The sequence below is a fragment of the Rhineura floridana genome, chromosome 11 (assembly GCF_030035675.1).
Source record: "Rhineura floridana isolate rRhiFlo1 chromosome 11, rRhiFlo1.hap2, whole genome shotgun sequence".
NCBI classification, from domain to species: domain Eukaryota; kingdom Metazoa; phylum Chordata; class Lepidosauria; order Squamata; family Rhineuridae; genus Rhineura; species Rhineura floridana.
In genome coordinates, this window is record NC_084490.1 from 58,046,815 (window position 1) to 58,069,095 (window position 22,281).

At 44.6% G+C, this 22,281-nt stretch overlaps 1 protein-coding gene across 2 annotated transcripts in view; it reads left to right on the forward strand.

Moving 5' to 3' along the window:
* Positions 1-22,281, forward strand: part of MRC2 (mannose receptor C type 2) — an 83,342-nt gene that overhangs the window by 20,581 nt on the left and 40,480 nt on the right. For both annotated transcript variants that reach the window (XM_061588627.1, XM_061588626.1), the window contains exons 2-11: positions 90-497; positions 3,151-3,324; positions 4,808-4,972; positions 5,602-5,715; positions 7,425-7,568; positions 8,680-8,865; positions 9,669-9,823; positions 10,560-10,667; positions 19,393-19,508; positions 19,809-19,957. In XM_061588627.1, the coding sequence (XP_061444611.1) occupies positions 90-497; positions 3,151-3,324; positions 4,808-4,972; positions 5,602-5,715; positions 7,425-7,568; positions 8,680-8,865; positions 9,669-9,823; positions 10,560-10,667; positions 19,393-19,508; positions 19,809-19,957 (1,719 nt within the window). The remainder of the gene's footprint in view (positions 1-89; positions 498-3,150; positions 3,325-4,807; positions 4,973-5,601; positions 5,716-7,424; positions 7,569-8,679; positions 8,866-9,668; positions 9,824-10,559; positions 10,668-19,392; positions 19,509-19,808; positions 19,958-22,281) is intronic.

The window sequence follows — 22,281 nt, forward strand, 5'->3', positions numbered from 1 at the left end:
TGTGTGTGGAGGGGCAGTTGTTGGCAGGATGCTGCTGTATGTGATAGGGAGTTAGTACAAAACCTTTGTTTTGTGTTTCATTTTCTCAGACTCTGGGACATTTCTCATCCATAGCAGTAGCCTACAAGGCTGCCTGGAGACTAAGGACTCTGTAGTGAAAATTTCCAAGACCTGCAACACCAGCCTTCCAGCTCAGAAATGGAAATGGGTTTCCCGGAATCGGCTTTTCAACATTGGAACCATGCAGTGCCTAGGGGTCTCCTGGAATTCTGCAAACATCAGTGCGGCAGCTCACCTGCTGGCCACGTACGAGTGTGACCGTGAATCTGTCAACATGCGGTGGAACTGCCGGAGCCTGGGGGACCAGCTTTCCCAGTATTTAAGCTCAAGGTTGGGGAACTGGTCATTGACACCATTAGAAAGGGGTGATCAGGCACGTGGAGGTCAGTGGAAGGTCTACAACCACGATGAAGATTTGTGCTCCAGGCCATACTCGGGTAAAGTCTCCTTGGGAGGATTGCAACTTAATCTTTCTCATTTTTCGGTGTTGTTGTTGGTATGTATTTCATGGGTTTGCTGTGCAAATTCAGAATCTAGGCCCCTCAGAGGCACTTGCCCTGTACCTAGCACAGCAAAAGTAGTCCCCCCCCATTTCTGCCCTGACCTGCAAGAGCTGGCAGAGCTTTGGATGTGGTGATGGCCCTGCCACTCTGATCTTCCCCAGCTACATTTAGGATTGCTCTGTAAATCCCAGTTAAAGTGGAGCATCAGAAATTCTAAAATTCCAGTGATTTCTTGTACAGGGTCTTTCCCATATTCCCAAAGCCAAGGCAAATAGAAAAAAAGGGTACAGTGTGTCTGAAAGGTGGATTTTTTATTTTTGCCGCTTTTCCAAAATGCTCACTGAGCTCCCATCATATTTTAACTATAGTGCAGGGTTTCATTTTGCCAAAATCTGGGCCAGCTCCAAAGCCACCAACCACCATTCAGTCTGAATCACTCTTAAGTTCAAACATCAGGCTCAGGGTGCATTAGAAACAGCTGCATGGTGAAACTGTGGTTTTAGTTTGGATCCAGATTTAAGTAAGTTGCATTTTGGCTGCTTCCACACTGGGCACTAACTTTGGAACAGACATGCTGGGTTTACTCACTTTTCATAGGACATCTGGACAATGTTGTTAACAAAACATCCCTCTCTCATGTGCTCCCTGTTTAGATTCCGTTTTTATTCATAGCTCAGAAATTCAGTTTTTTAAATTAATGGAATAGCTGCACAATTTCCCCGGGTTGAGATCAGGGGCGAGGAACCTTTGGCCTGCTAGATGCTGCTGAACTACATCTCCGATCAGCCCTAGCAACACAGCCAGTGGCCAGAGAGATGATGGGAGTTCAGCAACATCTGAAGGGCCAAAGATTCCTCATCGCTGGTTTAGATGAACTATTGCATTGCTATTCTGGTCAGGTCACATGGGCTCAGCCATTTTCTAGATTGTGTTCCAGTCATTTCCTTTTCCAGGGCCTAGCTTTCTTCTGTAGGAGTCAGTTCTACTGCATTAACTCTTCCATTTACCTAAGTAGTATTGCCTTTATAACTGCCCCCTCCCCCAAAAAAAGATTGCAGTGGGGAGAGCAATCATAATTGGCAATGAGGAAAGGATAGAGTATTTAACCCTTTCTCCCCACACAATGATCCCAATGCAAATTGCCCCTCTCAACTTTTGGGGCTTGGGAAAGGGAGACTGCCCATTTGGCTACAGGATGTTAGAGGTTTGGGAGCAGAGTTGTTATTCCACTTCCAGCTTAAAGCAGAACAGTGCTGCTAAATCATCGACATCTGGAACACCCTGTGGTTTCCAATGGAGCTAATCTGGAAACTTAGGTCCCATGGCTAATTTAGGTTCCACTGAAATCAACAGAATTTAGGTGCAACTCTTTTACTCTGGATCCAATCCTCTCTCATCAGGCCTGCCTATATTCTGTGTTCTACAGTTACACCATACAACTGGTATGTGGCAGTGGAGCTACGTACTCTAAGAATTGTAGGTTTTCTTGCCCTTAAGGCTGGAAAGCTAGGCAGAGGTACATTGGCAGTGCCTGATACAAATCTGAAGAGCCAGATGGATTTCCAGAAGGCTGGGGGGACACTGGTGGGTCGGTACTGTTTACCCCTTCTCCAAAATGAGTGTACTACAAAAATGCACTTTTTGTTTAATTTGAGTAATTTATTTACTTACCAGAACTCAGCTGATCTTGGTAGAGAATTTGGGCTACCTTGCAGTATGACAAATTGGACAGCAAAACCAAACTTGGATAAGACAGTAGTTTACAAATATGAATGGAGTTGTAGCCCAAAATTCACAAGTCAAGTCAGTGTGTTTTTCCAAAAGGACAAATGAGCTCATAGAGAGTGAATCCTGATCACTCCAATGTTGATACAGTAGGAGATGAAGGAGGAATCACATTTCAAAGACGTTCTTGTTTTGCTGTGCCTCTTGCCAGTCTACTTTGATGTGTTAACTTTTCAGACAATGCCAAACCCCAAATCCTTGGGAACCAATTCTGGATTGAATAGTCAGAAGATCTTTCTGAGTGTCTCCATTTTTGCCACAGTAAAACTTTTTGTTTTTGGAGTGAAGGTAGCACACACATTTTCAAACCATGTCAGAGATCAGTTTGCCTGCTGAATACAGTATTGAGGCATTTAGATGCAAATGATTTATTTGATGTCTGTGCCATCAGCTAGCTTGATGACCTTGAAGCTTTTCAGCCAGCTGTGCTTCAGTCAGTATCCTGTCTTTAACAAATAAGTCCTATGTTCTGTACAACCTGCTTGATGCAGAATTTTTATTTTGTTTATTTTGTTAGTGGAGTGTGTGCATAGTCCTGTTGCATGTGGAAAAAATGGCATCATGTGCCAGTGGAGCAATCTGCCAGTTTGAATGCGTGTTGGATTAACGTGAAGTTGGGCAGGGTATGCTGAGGGCAGGAATAGTGGAATGGCTAACTGGAACCTGTGCAGGACTGCTGGCCATAGGTTGCGAAGCCCTTGGGTAAAATGACAAACATCCTCTTTCCCTAGAAAAGAGGAAAGGCATGAGCTATGGTTTTTATTGCTTTCTGTCTCTCTCTCTCTGTCTTCTGTTCTTCCAGAAATTTATACCATTCAAGGCAACTCTCATGGGAAGCCCTGCACCATCCCCTTCAAGTACGATAACCAGTGGTTCTATGATTGTACAAGCATGGGGCGTGGAGATGGTCACCTTTGGTGTGCCACCACACAGGATTATGGCAAAGATGAAAGATGGGGATTCTGTCCCATTAAGAGTAAGCTGCCTCTATGTGGTATGGGGTCATGGGGCACTGATAGGCCTGTAGGTTAGCACCCGTCACCCTGGCCATGGCAGTTAAAAGATAGTTGTGTCAGCTGTCCAGCTGAAATGTAGTCATCCTTTCCTAGGCCTTGTGGGAGGTTTTTTCTGCCTGCTAAGCCTTCAAGGTTATACCTTCTAAAACTACACTGCCCCTTCTGCCCCTTGACTGTGTGTAAGGTTTTTGCCCACCCACACAGGCTGCCTTCTTGCTCCTTCCAAAGCTCTTTCCTTCTGCCAGCTGGGCTGTTGAATATTAACTCTCTTGTCCCTTCAGCCCTCTTCTCCCTTCCGGCCTTTACACCCTACTTCCCATGACCAATGCACATGTTCTTTGTGTGAGTTTTCTCTAGCCAACTTGACCTCCATCAAACAGCAACTGCACCGTTTTCCAACTTTTTTCTGACTGACCCTTCCATCTCAAGAACTAGAGTATTGGTGAACATTCCATGCAAACACAGCAATTCCGCCAGTGTCTGTGGACAAGGGACTAAAGCAAGTAGTCCTCATAGATAAGTTAGACATGAAATGGCATGCAAATATTGTGGAAGCTGCAGTATTTTAAAGAAGGATATGTTTCTTTATGTTGGTGAGTTTGGGCCATGAGATCTAAGCGTTAGGTTTTTATCTGGAACATGCCAAATGATATATAATATATTAATTTAATTTGGAACTATATTTTGCCCTTAACCCCCAGGGCTCAAAGTGACTTGCATATCTTACAAGCTTATATAAAATGAAATAAAAGACATTCGAAGGGGACATTTATCTTCCCAGAATGCTCAGTTTGAAAGACAGGTGCATAAGGAAAGGGTGTAAATGTTTACAAATCTATAGAAAGCCCTGTCACCATGCCCAAATGACTGTTTATCTTCACTTGCCCTTCCTCCTCCTTTTTCTCTCTCCTGCACAGCCTCAGCCACGCAACACAAAGGCTGGGAAAAGCCTCCCCCCCACACTCTCAATTCTTTGCACTCTAATGTCACATGTTCAGCAAAGTGGCCAGCTCCCACTGGCATTGCCTGCAGGTCTTTGCCCACAGGGTAGAAGGTAAAGGTGTCCCCGCACTTGTAGTGTGAGTCGTTTCTGACTCTTAGGGTGACGTCTTGCAACGTTTACTAGGCAGACCGTATATATGGGGTGGGATTGCCAGTTCCGTCCCCGGCCTTTCTTTACCCCCCAGCATATGCTGGGTACTCATTTTACCGACCACGGATGGATGGAAGGCTGAGTGGACCTTGACCCCTTTTACCGGAGATTCGACTTCCTCCTTCCATTGGAATTGAACTCCGGCTGTGAGCAGAGCTTTGGCTGCGTTACCGCCGCTTACCACTCTGTGCCATGGAGGATCTTTGCCCACAGGGTACCTGCTGATTAATATGGATATTTGTTATGTCAACTTGCAGTTAATGTCTTTCCTTTCTTGCCTGTCCTGTTAGGCAATGACTGTGATACATTCTGGGACAGGGACCACCTCACCAACAGCTGCTACCAGTTCAACTTCCAGTCTACCCTGTCTTGGCAGGAGGCAGGGAAGAGCTGTGAGCAGCAAGGGGCCAGCTTGCTTAGCATCACTGAGATCCACGAGCAGACCTACATCAATGGTGAGCAATGGGTACAAGGGACTGAACCAGTTTCTGCTGACAAATGGTGCAGGATGGGCCTGCCTGTCTTTCTCCTGTACATTCACGCTGACATTATTCTAGTAATGGTGGTTCTCCTGCTCTCCTTCAGTGGTTGAAAACTGAGCTTGGAAAGAGGCCATAATAAGGACATACTAGAACAGGTTCCCAATGTATGTAGATTATATATGTGCAAGAGTGCTTCTGAATAGTTGCTGATAAGATTTGAAGTTGCAATCCTGTGATCACAGGAGATTCTGCAAATAATCTTTATTTGATCTCTCTCTCTCTTTCTCTCTCTCTCTAGTATTGCTGTAGAAATTTAGAACCTGTGAATATTGTCAGAGAAAGGAAAACTAGCAGACTTTTGGTACAAGTGGATTACTCAGGAGAGAGATGGGTTTTAGGGAAGATCTGGCTGTGCTAGATGGTTGGCAGGGGAGAGACCAGTAGCAAGATTTGGTGACTTAAGTGGAGGGAGGGAGGGAGGGCTGGATGCTTTTTCGGGCTCAGGAGATGCAGGTATGACTGGATGTGTCTTAACATTGACAAGGTGGAGGGTCTGATACTGAGGTGCTCTGCCCACTTTTCCTCTTTTCTGTCTATACCAGGGCTGCTAACGGGATATGGTTCCACACTCTGGATTGGCCTTAATGATTTGGACCTCAACGGGGGCTGGCAGTGGTCAGACAACTCACCCTTGAAGTTCCTTAACTGGGAGAGTGGTAAGTCAGATAGGAAGGTGGGGGACGGATTACATCTCCAAGCATTATCAAAAGAATCATGTTGCTGGCACAAGGCATATGTTACATACTAGTTTTATAGATTCCCCCTTTATCAAAGGCTTAAGCGCCATAGCTGGATCCTTGTCCTGTCAGTGCCTCCTGAATGAAGCAAAATGGATACAGGGAATTCTAATGTATCAGTCTAAAAATAAATATTGCCACTAGGTTAAAGTGTAAAATTTCCTCCTGGCTTTGCAGTTTGCATGATAGAAGTATATGCCAGTGAATCAAACACTAGTTCAGCTATCAGCCTGACCCTTCCTCCTTCAGGATGCAGTGCCTGTTTGTATTGTGTTTTGTTTTAAAGGACCCCATGAATGCTTTTTAGTTTATATAGCAGTTATTTGCCTGATTTTGGAGGCAGGAGGAGGAATGATTACCCTCCCTAAATTTGCAAAGCTGCTCTGGTGATGGAGAGGGTCATGATACGACATCACAGCCACCTAGCCAGTCAGTGCCACCCACAGCTGGCTTGATGTGCTACAAAATTGCAGGACCATTCCTCTGCACGCCCCTGGAGATTGACCCTAGCGAGAAAAAGGTAGGTTTGGACTGGGTATATTCCAAATCATCTTCATTGTGCTAAAAAGTCATATTTGTTTTCACCCTTACTAATTCTTGCTTTGGTTGAAGAGAGGGGATTAGAGGATCCGTTTTTAGTATTTCAGCATTGAGGGCAATTGGCCTTAAACAGTACTATCACATCTTATTTTTTTGACAAGTAGCAGGAGTACTATATCACCATTTGGAATGCAAAGCAGGGAAGGGCTGTAGCTCAGCGGGAGAGCATCTGCCTTGCATGCAGAAGGTCCCAGGTTCAAATCCTGGCATCTCCAGGTAGGGCTGGGAGAGGTTTCTGCCTGAAACCCTGGAGAGCTGCTGCCAGTCAGTGTAGACAACACTGAGCTAGATGGTCTGACTCTGTATAAGGCAGCTTCCTATGTTCCTAGAGTGTTTTACAGTTCCAAAATTGACTTGCCCACGGTTACCCCACAACTGCCAAGGCGAAGCAGGACTTGAACTTGCGTCACCGCAGAGAAATCGAGCTCTTCAGCCACGCAGTAGAAATGGTCTCCTGCTTTCAGTGGTGCAGACCCTGGATTTAATGTTCTTTTGCTGCGGGTGGGGATTAGATGGCCACATGTTTTCTTCCCATTGTGAAGCATATAATGAACATTTCTCTTCTTCCTCCTCCTCCTCCTCCTCCTCCTCCTCATGCTTTACAACTGCTTTTACATTCGTGATATGTTAGAGCAAAAGCCAGTTTGCCAACCCTGATTAAAAACAAAAGGATTACTCTTGAGTATGTGCAGTTTTTCATTTTAAACTCCCCATCTAGACTGTTGGAATACAATGGAGTTTGTTTTTGCTAAACACATTTGGCCCCTGTAGTTTGGTTCCAGGGTACAGCTCCAACTACATCACCGTCTGCCTCTTCTGAGTCTAGTTACAACATCCAGAGGGCATCTCCTATTCCAGTTCCCATGGGAATAAAGCCACAGTATTTGAGATTCAGAGCTGATCTCTTGACATCCTTAGATGCGGTTTGGCTCTTGAAACACAACAAATCATTCTCAGGCTGTGGTCTTCTGTTCAGATAATGGCCATTGCAAGGGTGGGGGATCTGCTTCACCTGTTGCTCCTTGTAGATCAGCCTGACAACCCCAATGAAGAAAACTGCGGTGTGATACGGACGGAATCATCAGGGGGATGGCAGAACCGTGACTGCAGCATCGCCTTGCCCTACATCTGCAAGAAGAAACCCAATGCCACCTCTAATACATTCTTGTTAAGTACGCATTATGGAGAAAGAGATTTAAATGGTTTGATGTATCTAATAAGCTGAAAACTGCCTATCATGTGCCTGCCTTTGTATAACCCCAACAGCTATTAGCTGAGCTGCTCTGATGTCATGGAATGCTCATGGAACATTCTAACTGTTTGGAGTAGAAGTGAGTTTCAGAAATAAAAGGCTGCAAAGCGAGTAGCTTCTGTGAGAAATGCGAGAGCCCGATTTGTCTGTGGCCTTGGTACAGAAGTAAGCTTCAGCAAAAGGGCTAAAGTCTGCAAAGATGAATGGGAAGAGAGGGCTTGGGGAAAGTATGACTAAAAAGAAGAGAGTAGGCAGAAGAGGCATTTAAATAGGGGTCTTGAGACAAGGATGCATGAAAAAGACAAAACCCTAAGGGGCAGGAAAGAGGCCTGGTGAAAAACTTCATGCTGGGCTTAAGAGCAGAAATGCACAGAGTTGGCTAGAAGGAGATGGACAAGCAAGCTAGTTTTGGAGGCTGAGAGCCAGGGGATCTGTGTGTGTGTGCGTGTGAGAGAGAGAGAGAGAGAAAGTATGGACCAGGGACAAGGGAGAGGAGTTTTACATTTTCAGTTGCATTAACTAGCAAAAGCTTTGGGTGCAGAACTTGTAGTTTGAATGGTTTTATTGGCTCCATATTAGATGTAGGAACCTTTGTGACTCAAATATTTGTTTTATAAGATTTCTTACCCACCCTTCACTGTAACGTCCCAGGGTGGGTTACAGCTATACAATCATTCAATTAGAAACAAATAAAAGGAAAACAGTTTATATAAGATTTATAAAAGCAAGGAGAACAATTCCAAGCAAAAGCAGCACAGTATAGATTAACCCAAGGAGAAGAGGTGCGCCCCTCAGAAATCCCTCAAGTGTCAAAGGGGAGGGTCAAGAGGTGCCTTTTCTGCAGCTGATGGAAGCTGGACAGCAAAGATGCTACAGACGTCTCTGTGGCAGCTAGTTTGTTCTGTTCATGGTGGGCTTGTGAGGTTTCTGCTTTCTGGGTTGCTGATCTTGCATGTGAGCTCACAGTTAAATGCAGGCCCTATGGCTTTTCTGAGTACTGCTTACTTGAAGCTGCTCTGTCCTAATCACAGGAGAGTCTGAGGTGAAGATTGACTGTGATCCAAGCTGGCAGCCATACCAGTCCAACTGCTACCGCTTGATCAGTGAAAAGAAGAGTTGGCCTGATGCCAAAAGGACCTGCTTGAGGAGTGAAGGGGACCTGGTGAGCATCCACACCCTCAATGAACTGGAGTTTGTTACCAAGCAAATCAAGCAAGGTAAGCAACGCTGTATCAAATATGCTGTGTATATGTGTAAGAAAATGCATGGGAAATCTCTGATTTTTCTTTATGTATGTGTGTAAGTAAAAGCCAAGTCAGACCTTGAGTGGTGAATCTGCTGTAGATCCAGAGTCATCCCTTGTAGGATACTTGTACAAACTTCCAAAATGAATCAAGCCTAGGATCAACTGGTTCTCCCTTTTTTCCAGGAGAAGCTGGCTGTGCAAAATGCTGATTGGCTGGCACTGTTGACAGTAGCAAAGCTGCCTCCTTCCCATCTCACTGTCCAGATGTGCAAATGTTAATTGGCTGGTTCTTGTGGCAATTAGGAAGCCATTCCCCTCCAGCACAAGTTTTAAAATTATGAAGTTTTCTTTAAAAAAAATAAAAATAAAATCTGGATTTGATTTTTTTAGGGCACTGAATAAATATTTAAATGGATGACCATGCTGGGGGCATAGAAGAAAAATAGTCTGCCTGAAATGTGATTGGAGGGGCAAAATCTGCATAGGAGCCAGAAGGGGTGTGATGGTCAGGGTGGGGGGAGGAGCTGCAGGTGCGGGGAAGAACCTGCACCCTCTCCTGGAGAGAAATATGTCTGCCTCAGCCCTAAGTTTCTAGTGATCATGGAAAAGATATTGAGAACGCCACATTCTGCTAAATGCTCCCAAACTGGAGGGAACTGGTTGGGGAAGGCAGAGGTGGTTTGTGGGGGGAAAGCAGTAGGTGGGCTACTGGCAGATGAAGAGGACAGGATTGTTCATTTTGTAGAGATTCCCCACTCTCTTTTGTTTTGGCAGATGTTGAAGAACTCTGGATTGGCCTGAATGATCTCAGGCTACAGATGAACTTTGAGTGGTCAGATGGCACACCAGTACAGTTCACATTCTGGCACCCCTTTGAGCCCAACAACTTCCGAGACAGCCTGGAGGACTGCGTGACTATCTGGGGACCGGTATGTGTAGTGCTGGAAGGGCACCTGTCCTGGGAAGGGAATGTAGCTCTGAGCATACAGGAAAGACCCCTCTTTGTGTTTGTAGTGCAACAGGACTGCAAGCTTTAAATGATTAAAGGGTTGAATTGATTAGCTAAATATTTATTCATGGATTAAAATATGGGTCTGGAGTAAACACTTGAGCAGACAGTGAACAAACTCATTGGGATTCAGAATCTTAAAGAACACGCCATCATGCAAGCCATGCAACATTGTCAAGTCATTGGTCCTTGCAACAGATTTTATGGAAAAAGAAACTTAGAAATGATTTTTCTTTCCATATAATCCATATGGCCTTTCTTCTCAGAGGAAAAGGCCATGGACAACTGAATCAGACAGTGTCCAGTTTTATTTTATTTATTTATTTATTATTTGATTTATATCCCGCCCTTCCTCCCAGCAGGAGCCCAGGGCGTCAAACAGAAGTACTAAAAACACTTTAAAACATCATAAAAACAGACCTTAAAATACATTAAAACAACATTAAAAAAAGCTTTAAAAACATCTTTTAAAAAAGGGTTAAAAACATTATTTTTTAAAAAAGCATATTAACATATGAACAGTTGAAATCCACAGTCAATGCTGTTGGAAGGAAAGCCAGCAAAGTATACCATTTGTGGTTTGAATGTTTTGAAGCTACAGCCTCCTGTGAGAAATGCTTTTCCTTGAGCTGGAACTTTTCTGCTTCTCTGTCCAGGAGGGGAGATGGAATGACAGCCCTTGCAACCTGACGTTGCCTTTTGTCTGTAAGAAGCGGGGTCGTGTGAGCCAAGAGAGAGAAGAGGAGGACCATGGCTGCCGAAAGGTAAAGGGAGTGGTGCAGGCACGTGGAAAGGGCTAGGGCCAAAGGCCCCCGAAAGGGGAGAGGCTGGGTGTTGTGTTTCGAAGGCTGCTTCTTGAGGAAGGATGAGGCATGATGTCCTCTCCACCTGGTTGTGGTTTCTCACACAGGAGTGACTGATGAGAAGAAGCCTCTTTTTTTTCAAATGACCCTTGAGAAACACCAATTTGAAAAAAAGAAAGAAAAAGAAACCAAAAGTGTGTAAAAACTCCTTTTTAAAGTAAAAGCAAGAAGTAAGTTCTCTCCTCTGTTTTTAGAATGAGCCAGTGCTCTTTGAGGGAGACAGTGTACCAGCTGTATGTTGTCTCTCCAGATGTGCTTCTTTTTTCCCCATTGCAACCAGCTGAGCCACATCCAGGGAACATCTCTTTTCCAACTGGCCAGGGCCAGGATGCGTCAGCCTTTCTGACTCTGGAATGAGGACACAAACTGGGAAAGGACATTGACAATTTCTTTATTATTGCTGCTTTTTAACTAGGGAAATTTCAAATACTGTTTTTTTCTTTCAGATGGGACTTAAAAGAATGGCTGGCCAAAAATTGAATCAAGCTTTCTATCAATGTGAAATGGCAACCTGTGCCACTGGCCAGCCAGTCCCCCCACCCCAACAGAGATTATGCTCCCTTAACTTCTGAGGAGTAAAGATCTAGCAGAAGAGGGAAGGAAGAAAAGCAGAGTCATTCCTCAGAGTTGTGGTGTTGGCTCAGAACTGCTCTCCAGAATCAGAGCATATTAGGCGAATTTAAAAGCCATCATATGTCTAGTTGTAATAGACATGGGGCTGATTTCTAGGTCTTCTAAGAGTTGTCTCTTAAAAAAAATCCCTTGTGGGTTCTTCCTTTCTTTATGGTCACCTTGTTATCTGGCTTTTTCTCTGTATATCCCTATGTCTGTGCTACCCCCCCTCCCCCATTCTGCTGTACAGAAAGTTTACTGCATCTTTTAAAGCTTCCATACACACCAGTCTTCACGAACCTGGTATACCCCAGATGTTGCTAGACTACAACTTCCACCAGCCCCAGTCAGTGCAGCCGTGCTGGCTGGGGGTGATGGGAGTTGTAGTCCAGGAACGCCTGGAGGGCAGAAGTTCACCAAAAGCTTTTCTGCACCAATCAAAGGTGGTCCTGTTAAAGGAGAGTCCTCTGAACTGCTTTGTATCTCCTAGCTGATAAGTGGGGCATGCAGATTTATGCAGGGTGTTGCCAACATTGTTTGTACTCTGTGCAGAAGAAAACCCCAACGTCTTATCCCCCATTCCTGCACTGAGCAGGGGATTGGACTCGATGGCCTTACAGGACCCTTCCAACGCTGCTGTTCTCTGATGCCCCAGCACATCTCTTCCTCCCCACCCAAATCCTTCTTTCTTCTCCGAAACACATTTCCTCTGCTCCCAACCCTCAGGACAAGGAGTTGTTCTTGAATTACTGTTGTAAATCATGAACATAACCCTGTGTAACGACTCAGGTGCTTTACAGCCCTTTGCCTGGATCTGCAGAATGACAGAAGCAGCAAAAGGATGTGTGCTCACACCAATCCAGAGCCCAGCAGCAAAGGGTGCCGGCCAGCAGCCCCCTGGGGATGGAAGAGGCATCCATAACTGGGCCTCTGGATTCAGTGTTCCCTCTCCCCTCTTCCTCCCCCACCCTCTGCAGAGTTCTACACACCTAGTGTGTCACTATTAGTATTTCATTAGAATATTTAGCCTTTTGGACCCCTTTCCTGTTTCCCAAACAAAGAGGACCTGGCTGTAGAAAAACCTCCAGAGATGCCCACAACAAAAAACTCAAATGCTCAGAAGGACAGGGCTCACAGCTTCTGATGCTCCTGCTCATCTGAGCAGTTTGCTGCAGCAGAATTTTTTTTGTTTTAAGCAGTTTCTGTTAAGCATAAAATGCTCTCCTTGTTGATACAGAGTTTCCTCAAAAGGTGTTTGGAATCAGAGTTGTCAGTGCCGCTGTGTTCTTGGTTCCCCATCTTAGAGTCCATAGCATACTGAGGTCACTCCTCTTTACCCTGGCCTTTGACACTGACTGAGATACATTTAGGACCTGCCCTGTTTTTTTGATTGTATTTGTTTTAAACTGATTTTAAAATTGTATTTTAAATTGCTGTAACTCACCGTGGGGCATTGTGTTGAAGGGTGGGTAAGAAATGAAATAAATAATAATAAGTAAGTCAAGTAGGTAGATATTTCCATTTTACAGATTTGGGGAAATGAGTCTGAAAGTGACTGATTCACTGAAGCCCACCTCATACACGTTCAGGATCAGCCGGAGATTTGACAAGATTAAAATGCAGAACCTTAGCCACTGGACCTCACACGTTCCTTTCGCTCTCCTTCCTAGTTTCCTTCCCCAGTGTCAACATTTTCCACATATTTTATGTGTTTTGTGCTCCAGTTCTCCCTTGCTTTTTGCTCCAGCTGTCAGAGGCTCCTTATCTCATTGCTGGCCCGCAGAGCCCAGCAAGCGCACCAGCACCCCCGTCTCTTGTCATAAAACAACCAAGATGGTGTTTTTGGCAAGAGGTGAGCACATCTGCTGGAACTGTCTAGCGGATGCATTCCTTGCAAGCAGCACAGCAAACTTGGATGAAGGCTGACATCCAAGATATCTCTTTCCCCACATCTCCCTTCTCTATTCCAGCACCAGTTTTTAAAAAGCTTACTTTTCCATAGTTTTAGATCCACTCAAAGGGTTTTCGGCACCAGGAGGAGCCAGCCATGGACTCAGTATGCTAACAGCATTGCTCAGACAACCAGTGCTGTCTTCCCCCCCCATCAAATTTTATTTCTAAATCTGAACAGCAGATCTCTAGCAGAGCAAGATCCTTTGGAAGCTATGGAATCTCTTCCTTCAAGGATTGGAAGCTAATCAGCTGGGAGCACATGATCCTGGTTTGCAACTTGTTTTATCCAAGTCTTTCCTGGCAGATCTACGCCCCCCCCTTCCCTATGTAAAAGTGTGTGAAAGACAGAGGAACGCAGGAAGGTGAAAAAGGAGGAGGGATCTTCTTGTTGCATGCTCCCCCCTCCCCCAAAAAGCAGTCTGGCTGCTTTTGTCTCGGTCACCTCCAGCAGAAGAGGGATCTCCTTGCACACCACACAGCCTCCATCTTCCTTTCCTTTTTTCTTCCTAGGTTGAGAAATGGTCCATAAAGGTGAGGCAGATGAGTGGCCAAGTGTACCACTCTGTATCTCCCGCCAGAGAACTTCAAGAGAGGAGAGGGAGATGGGTTGGCAACCAGGGGACGGAATCAGCCCAAGGAGGCTAGTAGAATCCCTCTCTTGAGAGCAGGGTTTGGATTAGATCAGGGATAGCTAACGTGGTGCCCTCCAGATGTTGAACTCACGTTGTCTCTTGACTGTTGGCTATCCTGGCTAGGACTGATGGGACCTAGAGTTCAACAACATCTGGAGGGGGTTCACATTGACCACCCCTGGACTAGACCACTGTTTTCCAGCTGTGGTACTTGTACCACTTGATTTGCTGTGACTTATCAGTGCTTAGAAGAAACCTTGGGTTAGAGGATACCACTTGCTCCCTTGTGCCTGGATAGTTCTATGCATGGTACAGATGTCTCCCCAGCTGATGCTTCCTAACTGGTCCCCTGTTTCCTTCTTGCCCTGGGTCAGCAAGAGGTGGTGCTTCCTTACTCCTGCCCATGTATTCCTTTTGCCCTGCCCTCAAGCAGCTGGCATCCTGCCTCCTTTCAAAGGCTTCGTCCACTCTGTGCTGATAGTGGTGGAACCTGTGGTTGCCTTCAAAAGAAGCTTTTTGGATCTCTGAATGATTCCCTCTCCATCTCCCTAACCAATTTGGGCTGCCTTGGCATGAACAGCCCCTATTGTGTTCCCAGCTCTGGAGAGGCTCCAACATCAACAAGCCAGAGCTATGAAAGCAGGCTGTGGTGAGGGTTGAACTTTTTTTTCCCCAAGGAAGAGAGTAAGTTTTCCCTTTTCAGAGCCTCTGATCAGGGGCTGGACATTGGCAACTTAGGTAGGGTGTGAGGATTTCATTGCCTTTAAGGCTGCTGTGATGCGTTTTCCTCTTCCTTTCTGAACTCTGCAGTGGCTTCATCTTGTGCTGTGGCCCTGAAAACGAAACCAAAGCCAGGCTGGGTGGATGGCAGACATTAATGGGGCAAGTTCAAGAGGCTGGCCTTCCATCAAATGATGGAGACTACCATCCATACTCCACAGGCAATGCCCACACAAGCAGTTACTTCATTTCTTTCCATAAAATAAATACTACAGAAAACCTTAATTCTTCAAGTGGGAAGAGGCTGTGAAGCCATCTAGCCCAACGGTCTTCTGCATGTCAGTCTTATCTGTTTTCTTGTAAAGTGCAAATAGTGCCGAGATGTGCCACCGCTGCCAGCCGTTTTATACATCATTTAGTCTGCTTGCCATTGGAGAAGGACCATAGCTCAAGGGTAGAGTATTTACTTTGCATGCTAAATATCTCAGGTTTGATCCCTGGCATCTGTGGGTAGGGCTGGGAAAGACCCCTGTCCAAAACCCTGGAGAACAGCTGCCAATCCATGTAGACCCGCCTTCCCCAACTTGGTCTGCTCCAGATGTTTTGGACTACAGCTTCCATCAGCCCCAGTCAGCATGGCCATTGGTTAGGGATAATGGGAGTTGTAGCCCAAAACATCTGAAGGGCATCAGGTCAGGGAAGGCTGGAGTAGACTAGAATGGACCAGTGGTCTCACTTGGTATAAGGCACCTCCCTATATTCTTAATGCCTTGGGGCAAAGTCGCTTTTCATTTTGCTCCTACACAAAGGGGAACGAGGAGGAGGGAGAGAGGCTTACCTTAGGTCACGCTAATGTGCTCATGGCTGAAGTGGATTTTGAACTCTGTTGTTCCAAGAATTCCCCTGTGCTTACTGGATCCTGAGAGTAAGTTGCATGCATAATTGTAAGCTACATGTGCAATTACAATTAACTTTCCACACTATCAGAGGTATGCTGTTTTTTTCTGTGTGTGCATCCTGCTATGTTCTGGACACTAGGTGCAAGAGTGCTTGAGGATATAGAGATAGATACTCTACATGAGATTGCCCTTAAAAAGTGTCTGGAAACTTAAGTTGCTACAAAATACTGCTGCCAAGCTGTTGACTGAAGTGGGGTAGTTAGAACATAGGGCCTCAGTGTTTGTTTGAGTTGGGGATGGAATCTTCTCCTTTTTTTATGTCCTGTTTTTAAATGTGGCCCCCTAGTGGTCATTAAGGATCTGATTTCTCTTTCCTCTAATATCTTCAATTTTTCTGATCTCCGATTTTTTTTTTGCGTTGCAGAGAATTGATATTATAATCACCATTTATTCATGAGTCTCCACTGGTATCAGTCTTTATTCTGAACTCTGTAATTGTTGTCTGTTTACATTCCTTTTCAAGTGCATTTGCAGAGTAGATTAAGGCAGATAATCAAGTCAGTGTCTTGTCCCTTGCTGCTGACAATCAACACCTCATTCCCTCTGCTGCTTTCTGTCTGTCAGTTACAATCAATACGTCAGTGCAAGGGAACACACTTTGAAGAGCTCACATAGAAAGTAGATCCATAAAAGTATCACTCGCATTATGGATGATTCCAAAGCGTATTTTAAAAAGAATCGGAAAAAGAAGAATGATGAATCGGAAACTAGGTGATTCAAAATTCTTTAAAATTCTCTCCATAAAGATATGACAAATTATAATTAATCCGATGGCAAATCTATTGTGGAAATGGAGCCCATCCCTGAGCTACACTGATTGCCTGTCTGTTTCCAGGCCCAAATGAAGGAGCCCAAAATGGCTTGGGATAGGCCTTGCCCTGTACGTTTCTCTCCTGAGTGCTTCATTTAACATCTGAAGTGCTGCTTTGGATTCTTTGCCAACTGAAGAACTGCAAGCATGTACAAGGAGCAAGGCCTTTTTGGTTGTAGTACTACCTTTATGGAACACTCTGTCTAGGGATGCTTATCTAGTCCCTCCAGTGAGGGTTATATCCCACTAAGTTACACTCAGAGTAGACCTATTGAAATGAATGGTCATAACTTAATTAGGTCCACTAGTTTCAATGGGTCTACTTTGAGTAGGACTAGCATTGGATACAACCATGAAAAGTTTTAGTCACCAAGTTAAGACCTGCCTTATCCAAGAGGCCTTTAACAAGGCCCAGGGGCTGCCTTCATTATTCATTCTCTTCTACTTTTATGTTGGGGACTCTTTGTGCCTTTTGATATACTCTCATTTTCTTGTAATATATGCTTATTTCCATGGTGATGTGATTCTTCATTTTTGTTTTTATTATTTGTTATGATTTTCTTGTAATTTTTATCTTATGTTGTAAGCTGTTCCAGTTTCTGTTTTGATGGAGTGGGGTAGATATTTTTTACAATAAACAGTAAGTGTGCATAGGACTGCAACCAAAGGTGATTTTAATATACAATGGGATCATTTGATATTTTCTATTGTGATTGTAAAATAAACCGTGATTTTAACAAATGCCTGTCCTCCGTTGAGAGCATAACTGGCAATTAATGGTCTTTAATTAAACTGCACTGCCACAACCTTGCGACTGCCATCAGTCATAGGCTGAGCTGAGCTTGGATTGATCATGTGTCCAGCCCCTCAAAATGCAGGAGTTGTGATAGACTGCCCAAAGCTGACCTGCACTCAGCTGACAGCAGCAGCTGGCAGTTGACTGCCTTGCGAAGCCCAATAGTGGGCTTCCAAAAGCTTACTAAAATATTGTTTCTATCACAGGTTCAAATGGTCATGTGAATGAGCCTTGAGAGAGTTAACGCAAGGAGAGAACAGAAGTATATGGAAAGCACATGTACTCTTTCAAATTTGCAATGGCGGCACATCATTCAAGGAAAATGCTTGTTTAATAAATTAGTTTAATAAAGCCACCAAGGATTGTACTTAAAAAGATGTAATATTCAAGGTGTCATAGCAGCACCAGTTAGGCATGGATGGATCAGTCGATTTTTGGTCCATGTCAGTTTCACATGTGATCTTGCATAAGTCTGTTCTGTCCTGATTCCGCATTAATCTGTGATTTATTTTTTAGAAAAATCTGTATGAAAATTCATACTTAAATACACATTTTAGCACAAACATGTATTTAAATATGTATTTTCTCTCAACATGTGCATTTCTGCATAGAGAAAGCTATATAGCAAAATGTGGAAGTTTGTGAAACATTTTGATCTGTGTGTTAGTCCAGGAAGTATAGATCAGGTCAGTTCGCATCAGAATTCCCAGAAATTGAATTCCTCAAGCACCCTTATATTCAGCACCTTTGAATAGTCTTACAGTGCAATCTTGATAGCATCTTTCCGTTGATGGGGATCATAAGAAGGGAACTACCAAGCAACTTGGCTTAGATGGCTTCCTGCAAGAATGGATGATGTGGATGAAAAAAGATAAATCTACTTTTAATCAGCCCAAGGACAGAATTTGGTCTAACATAATATAAATTTGCAGGGCAGGGTGCGGGGTGGGGAAGCCACTGGGTTGTTAGTCCTACCATCCCCAATATATGCCAAAAACTTCACAACAGCAAGACTGGTTTGTGATTCCCCCTCCCCGAGGATGGTGAAATAATTGTGCTTTCAGTGATGAAGAGGGGTGGTGGTAGTGGAAGTGGCAATCTCTAATGCCTGCCAGCTGGCTAATTATTACCACATCTACTCCTTTGGGCTTCCTAGGCCCTTTAAAATGTTTCCTTTCTTTTTTTGGCACTCAATCAATCCTGGGAAGCAGTGGCAAAATATTAAAGCCACGGTGGGACCCAGAGTAGTGTAGAGTGACCCCTGTTGTGGGTGGCACAATCCAGAAGAGTCCTGGGGACTGTCCTTTTCATTCCCCCCATGATGCTCCTGTAGTGTTGCTTCATTGGGGGCATTAGAAAATGTAGCACCCAGCACTCCTTGGAAGGGAAAAAATAGCTGAAAACCCTCAACAGTGGTGGGTTCTCCTGAAGCCCCAACAACCAATTCTGTTCCAATTATACTAGCTGCCTGTATGCTTCCAAGCCCAATTCAAAGTGATGGTTTTCACGGCTCAGGACTCCAATGTCTTCTGGAGTGCCTCTCCCAGTATAACCTTCCCAGACCTTTAGATCTTCTCCTGAGGCCCTTCTCCAGCTCCCCCCTCTGAGAGAGCCTCGGAGGTTGGTGACAAGGGAGGGGACCTTTTCAGTTGTGGCTCCCCATCTGTGGGATGTGAACCCCAGTGAGGTCTGCCTGGTGCCTTCATTAATTTCTTTTCGGTTCCAGGTAAAGACTTCTCTTTTTTCCCCAGACTTTTGATAGACTAGAATGATACTGTTAGCAGAGTGCTGCCAAAGCTTCCTATGGCTGTATGGGGTGATTGTTGTTGCTGTTTTATTGTTGTTGTTTTTTATGAAATGATGTATTAGTTTTTGTTTTTTAACAGTGACCTTCATGTGACAAGCGGTTAACAAACGTTGTTATTTTCCTGACTCTGCCTGATGTTGATTCCGGGTCTGATAGTACAGCACACCTGAAGGCTCTAGTTTGGTCATAACCACTCAGCAAAGCAGCATAAAATTCTTGCCAAATTAAAGTTTATTGAAATTTTCTTACTCTTTCCACTTCTAATGCATGACAGTTTATTTTTAATGCCAATGAATTTGAGGATTTTGTTGATGCTTGCTGTTACATTTTTGCTAGGGTTGGAAATGGCACAGCCCATCTTGCTATTGGCTGGGAGATGACCATGTGACATACAGTGAAGCTCGGAAGATGTGCATGGATTATGAGTCTACTCTGGTCACCATCACCAATAGGTGTGTGTGCTTTGTTGTAAGTCATGAAGAGGACTTTTTGTACTATAGACATCATTTAAAAAAAACACAACAGGATTATTGTGGGAAGAGTTTCCAGATATTCCACTGCAAAGCTTAGGAAAAAAGCTAGGCCAAGCACTTGACCTTTTGGCTGTCTTTGGAAAGAACTGATGGCACCTGGATGCCATATGGCAAAAAGTGGCAGGATGCCATGTGGCCATCAACCTCTGGAGGAAAGATCAAGGATTGATGGATGTGGTGAGGAAGTGACTGACTTATTCCTTTATCTCTCTGGGCAAGGTTTGAACAGGCCTATGTGAGCAGCTTAATTTATGGCTGGGAGGATGAATATTTCTGGACAGCACTACAAGACATAAACGAAACTGGCTCCTTCCATTGGCTGAGCGGAGATGAAGTCACATACACCCACTGGAACCGCAACCAGCCCGGTAATACTTATCTCTCTCTGTGTGTGTATATATACCTCAGTTTTGTTTCTAACTTTCAAGCGGTTCATGTGTGTCCTGGTAGTTAGAACCAGGAAGAAATCCCCCCCTCATTCACATTGGCTTATGCATCTTTAAAAAAAAGTTGTATTTTGCCTTCCCAACAATAAGAAGCTTGGCTTGACTGTCTGAATTGTCTGCAGTCATTTGCCCTGTTGGTACTACTTTCTTGGTGCTTTTGCTCGGCCGTTATGACATTCGGGACTGTGCAGGTTGGGCTGCATACATTTTTGTGTGTTTGTTGGTGGTGTTCATGTAATGTAATTCTCCATCTTTGGAGATGTCAGGTATTGCCACTACTCACCATATGCTCAGAGGCACATGTTACCAAATTCTTCCAAGCTACATAGAAAGTGGATTGGACTGTGAAAGACCAACCCAAATTGCGTTTGCATTTTGACACATTTGTGGGGCAGTACAATATCTCAGAGAGGAGGTGAGGTCTCCTGCTCCCCTGGTGCATTTACTATAGCTGCCCAATTTCCCTGCTTTTTAAAGTTTGATAGAAATATCTGTGGGCTATAAGTACGTTCTTAAACCGCAAGGTTTTTTGCCTATTAGTAAATTTCTCTGCTTTTTAATCTGGGAGGTAGGAAATGGAATCCTGTGCAAGTTTGCTGCATGCTTATTGAGTTCAGTGGGATTTACTCCCCTGCAATCATGCTTAGGATAAGTGAAACTAACCACGGGATGGGGAGGGGTGGAGGAGGAGGAGGAGGGAGGGGAGGAAACTCAGAGGGGAGGAGGAGGATGGGAGCAGGCAGGAGGGGGAGGAGGAGAGAAGGACAGGTTTGATCATTTGCATGTTTATTGAGTCCAGTGGGTTGCCAGGCCCGGCCTCCAAGAGGTCTTTTGTATCTTTAAAATCTTTAAAAGTTGTGCAGGAGGAAGGGAGCATTCCACCTTGTGGTTTTTCCCATTACAATGTTGCAAGAACACCTGCACTTGGCTGCCTTTCTCTTCTCCTAAAGATACAGGATCAGTCTCAGGCCTTGAACCTGGCAACCCTAATTCAGAGGTGGTTTTACCATTGCCTTCCTCTGAGGCTGATAGGCAATGACTGGCCCAAGGTCACCCAGTGAGCTTCATGGCTGTGTGGGTATTCGAACCCTGGTCTCCCAGGTTGTAGTCCAACATTGAACCGGGGGAGGGGCAGGGAGGGTATGAGGAGGGGGAGCGGAGGAGATTGGGTGGGTGGGCACTGGGCAGTGGGGAAGCCCCTTTCCTTTCCAAAAGGAAAACATTGTGAACAGTATCATTGCTTTTCAGGGTTTCCCCCACCTTTTTATTCTACAGCAGGCACATGTAGCTTCCCACCAAAATTTAAACCAAAGCTGTCCCTGGCCACATCCACACCAGGCCTTTATTTCACTTTGGACAGTCATGGCTTCTCAAAGAATCCGGGGAAATGTAGTAAGTGAAGGGTGCTGAGAGTTGCTAGGAGACGCCCTGTTCCCCTCACAGACCTTCAATCAGAGTGGCTGCCTGTTAAATCAGTCTGGCCACTGGAGCTCTGTCAGTGGAATAGGAGTCTCCTCTCAGCACCCTTCACAAACTACGCTTCCCAGGATTCTTTGGGGGAAGGCATGACAGTTGCAAGTAAAATCAAAGTCTGGTGTGGATGTGGCCCCCTGATTAGGCAAGCCCAGCAGCTGTGAGTCTGGCTTTTCAGTTGGTTCCTACTGAGCATGCCCAACGCTATCATTCAGTTCAGTGCAAACTTTCTTAAATTAATTAAAAATCAGCCAGGCAGTTTTTTAACTTTTAAACTGCAGAAGATGAAAGTCGGAGTATGGGGCAAGGTCAGTAATAGGATTACCGGTGCTCCGTGAACATGGCTGATTTTTAATGAATTTCAACAGATTATGAGAACTCTGTCAGAAAAAAGTCCAAAAGGGCTCTTGGTTTTTTCCTCTCTTTTTACACTTTGAACTCTTGATTCTCTCCGTTTTGTGTATTGCCATGAAAACTGAGAGGGTTGTTAAGCAAGCGTTTCTGAGTTCAGGACTATAAGTTTTCTGAGGTTTTGTTTTGAAATGAGCTTATGGGAAGTATCAGAATGGCATGGGGGTATTTTCAATTTAACATTGCAGAATGTGAAAAATCCACGCTGGCTATAGTATACAGCCACTCTCATGCCTGTATAGTTATGGGAACATCACCAACACATTTTCCAGTGTTGATATATGCTGTCATGTGGTAGGGATATATGTTTTTATATGCTTCTGACATTTGCATTGTCCAGGCTGGACTGTCTCTGCACAAAA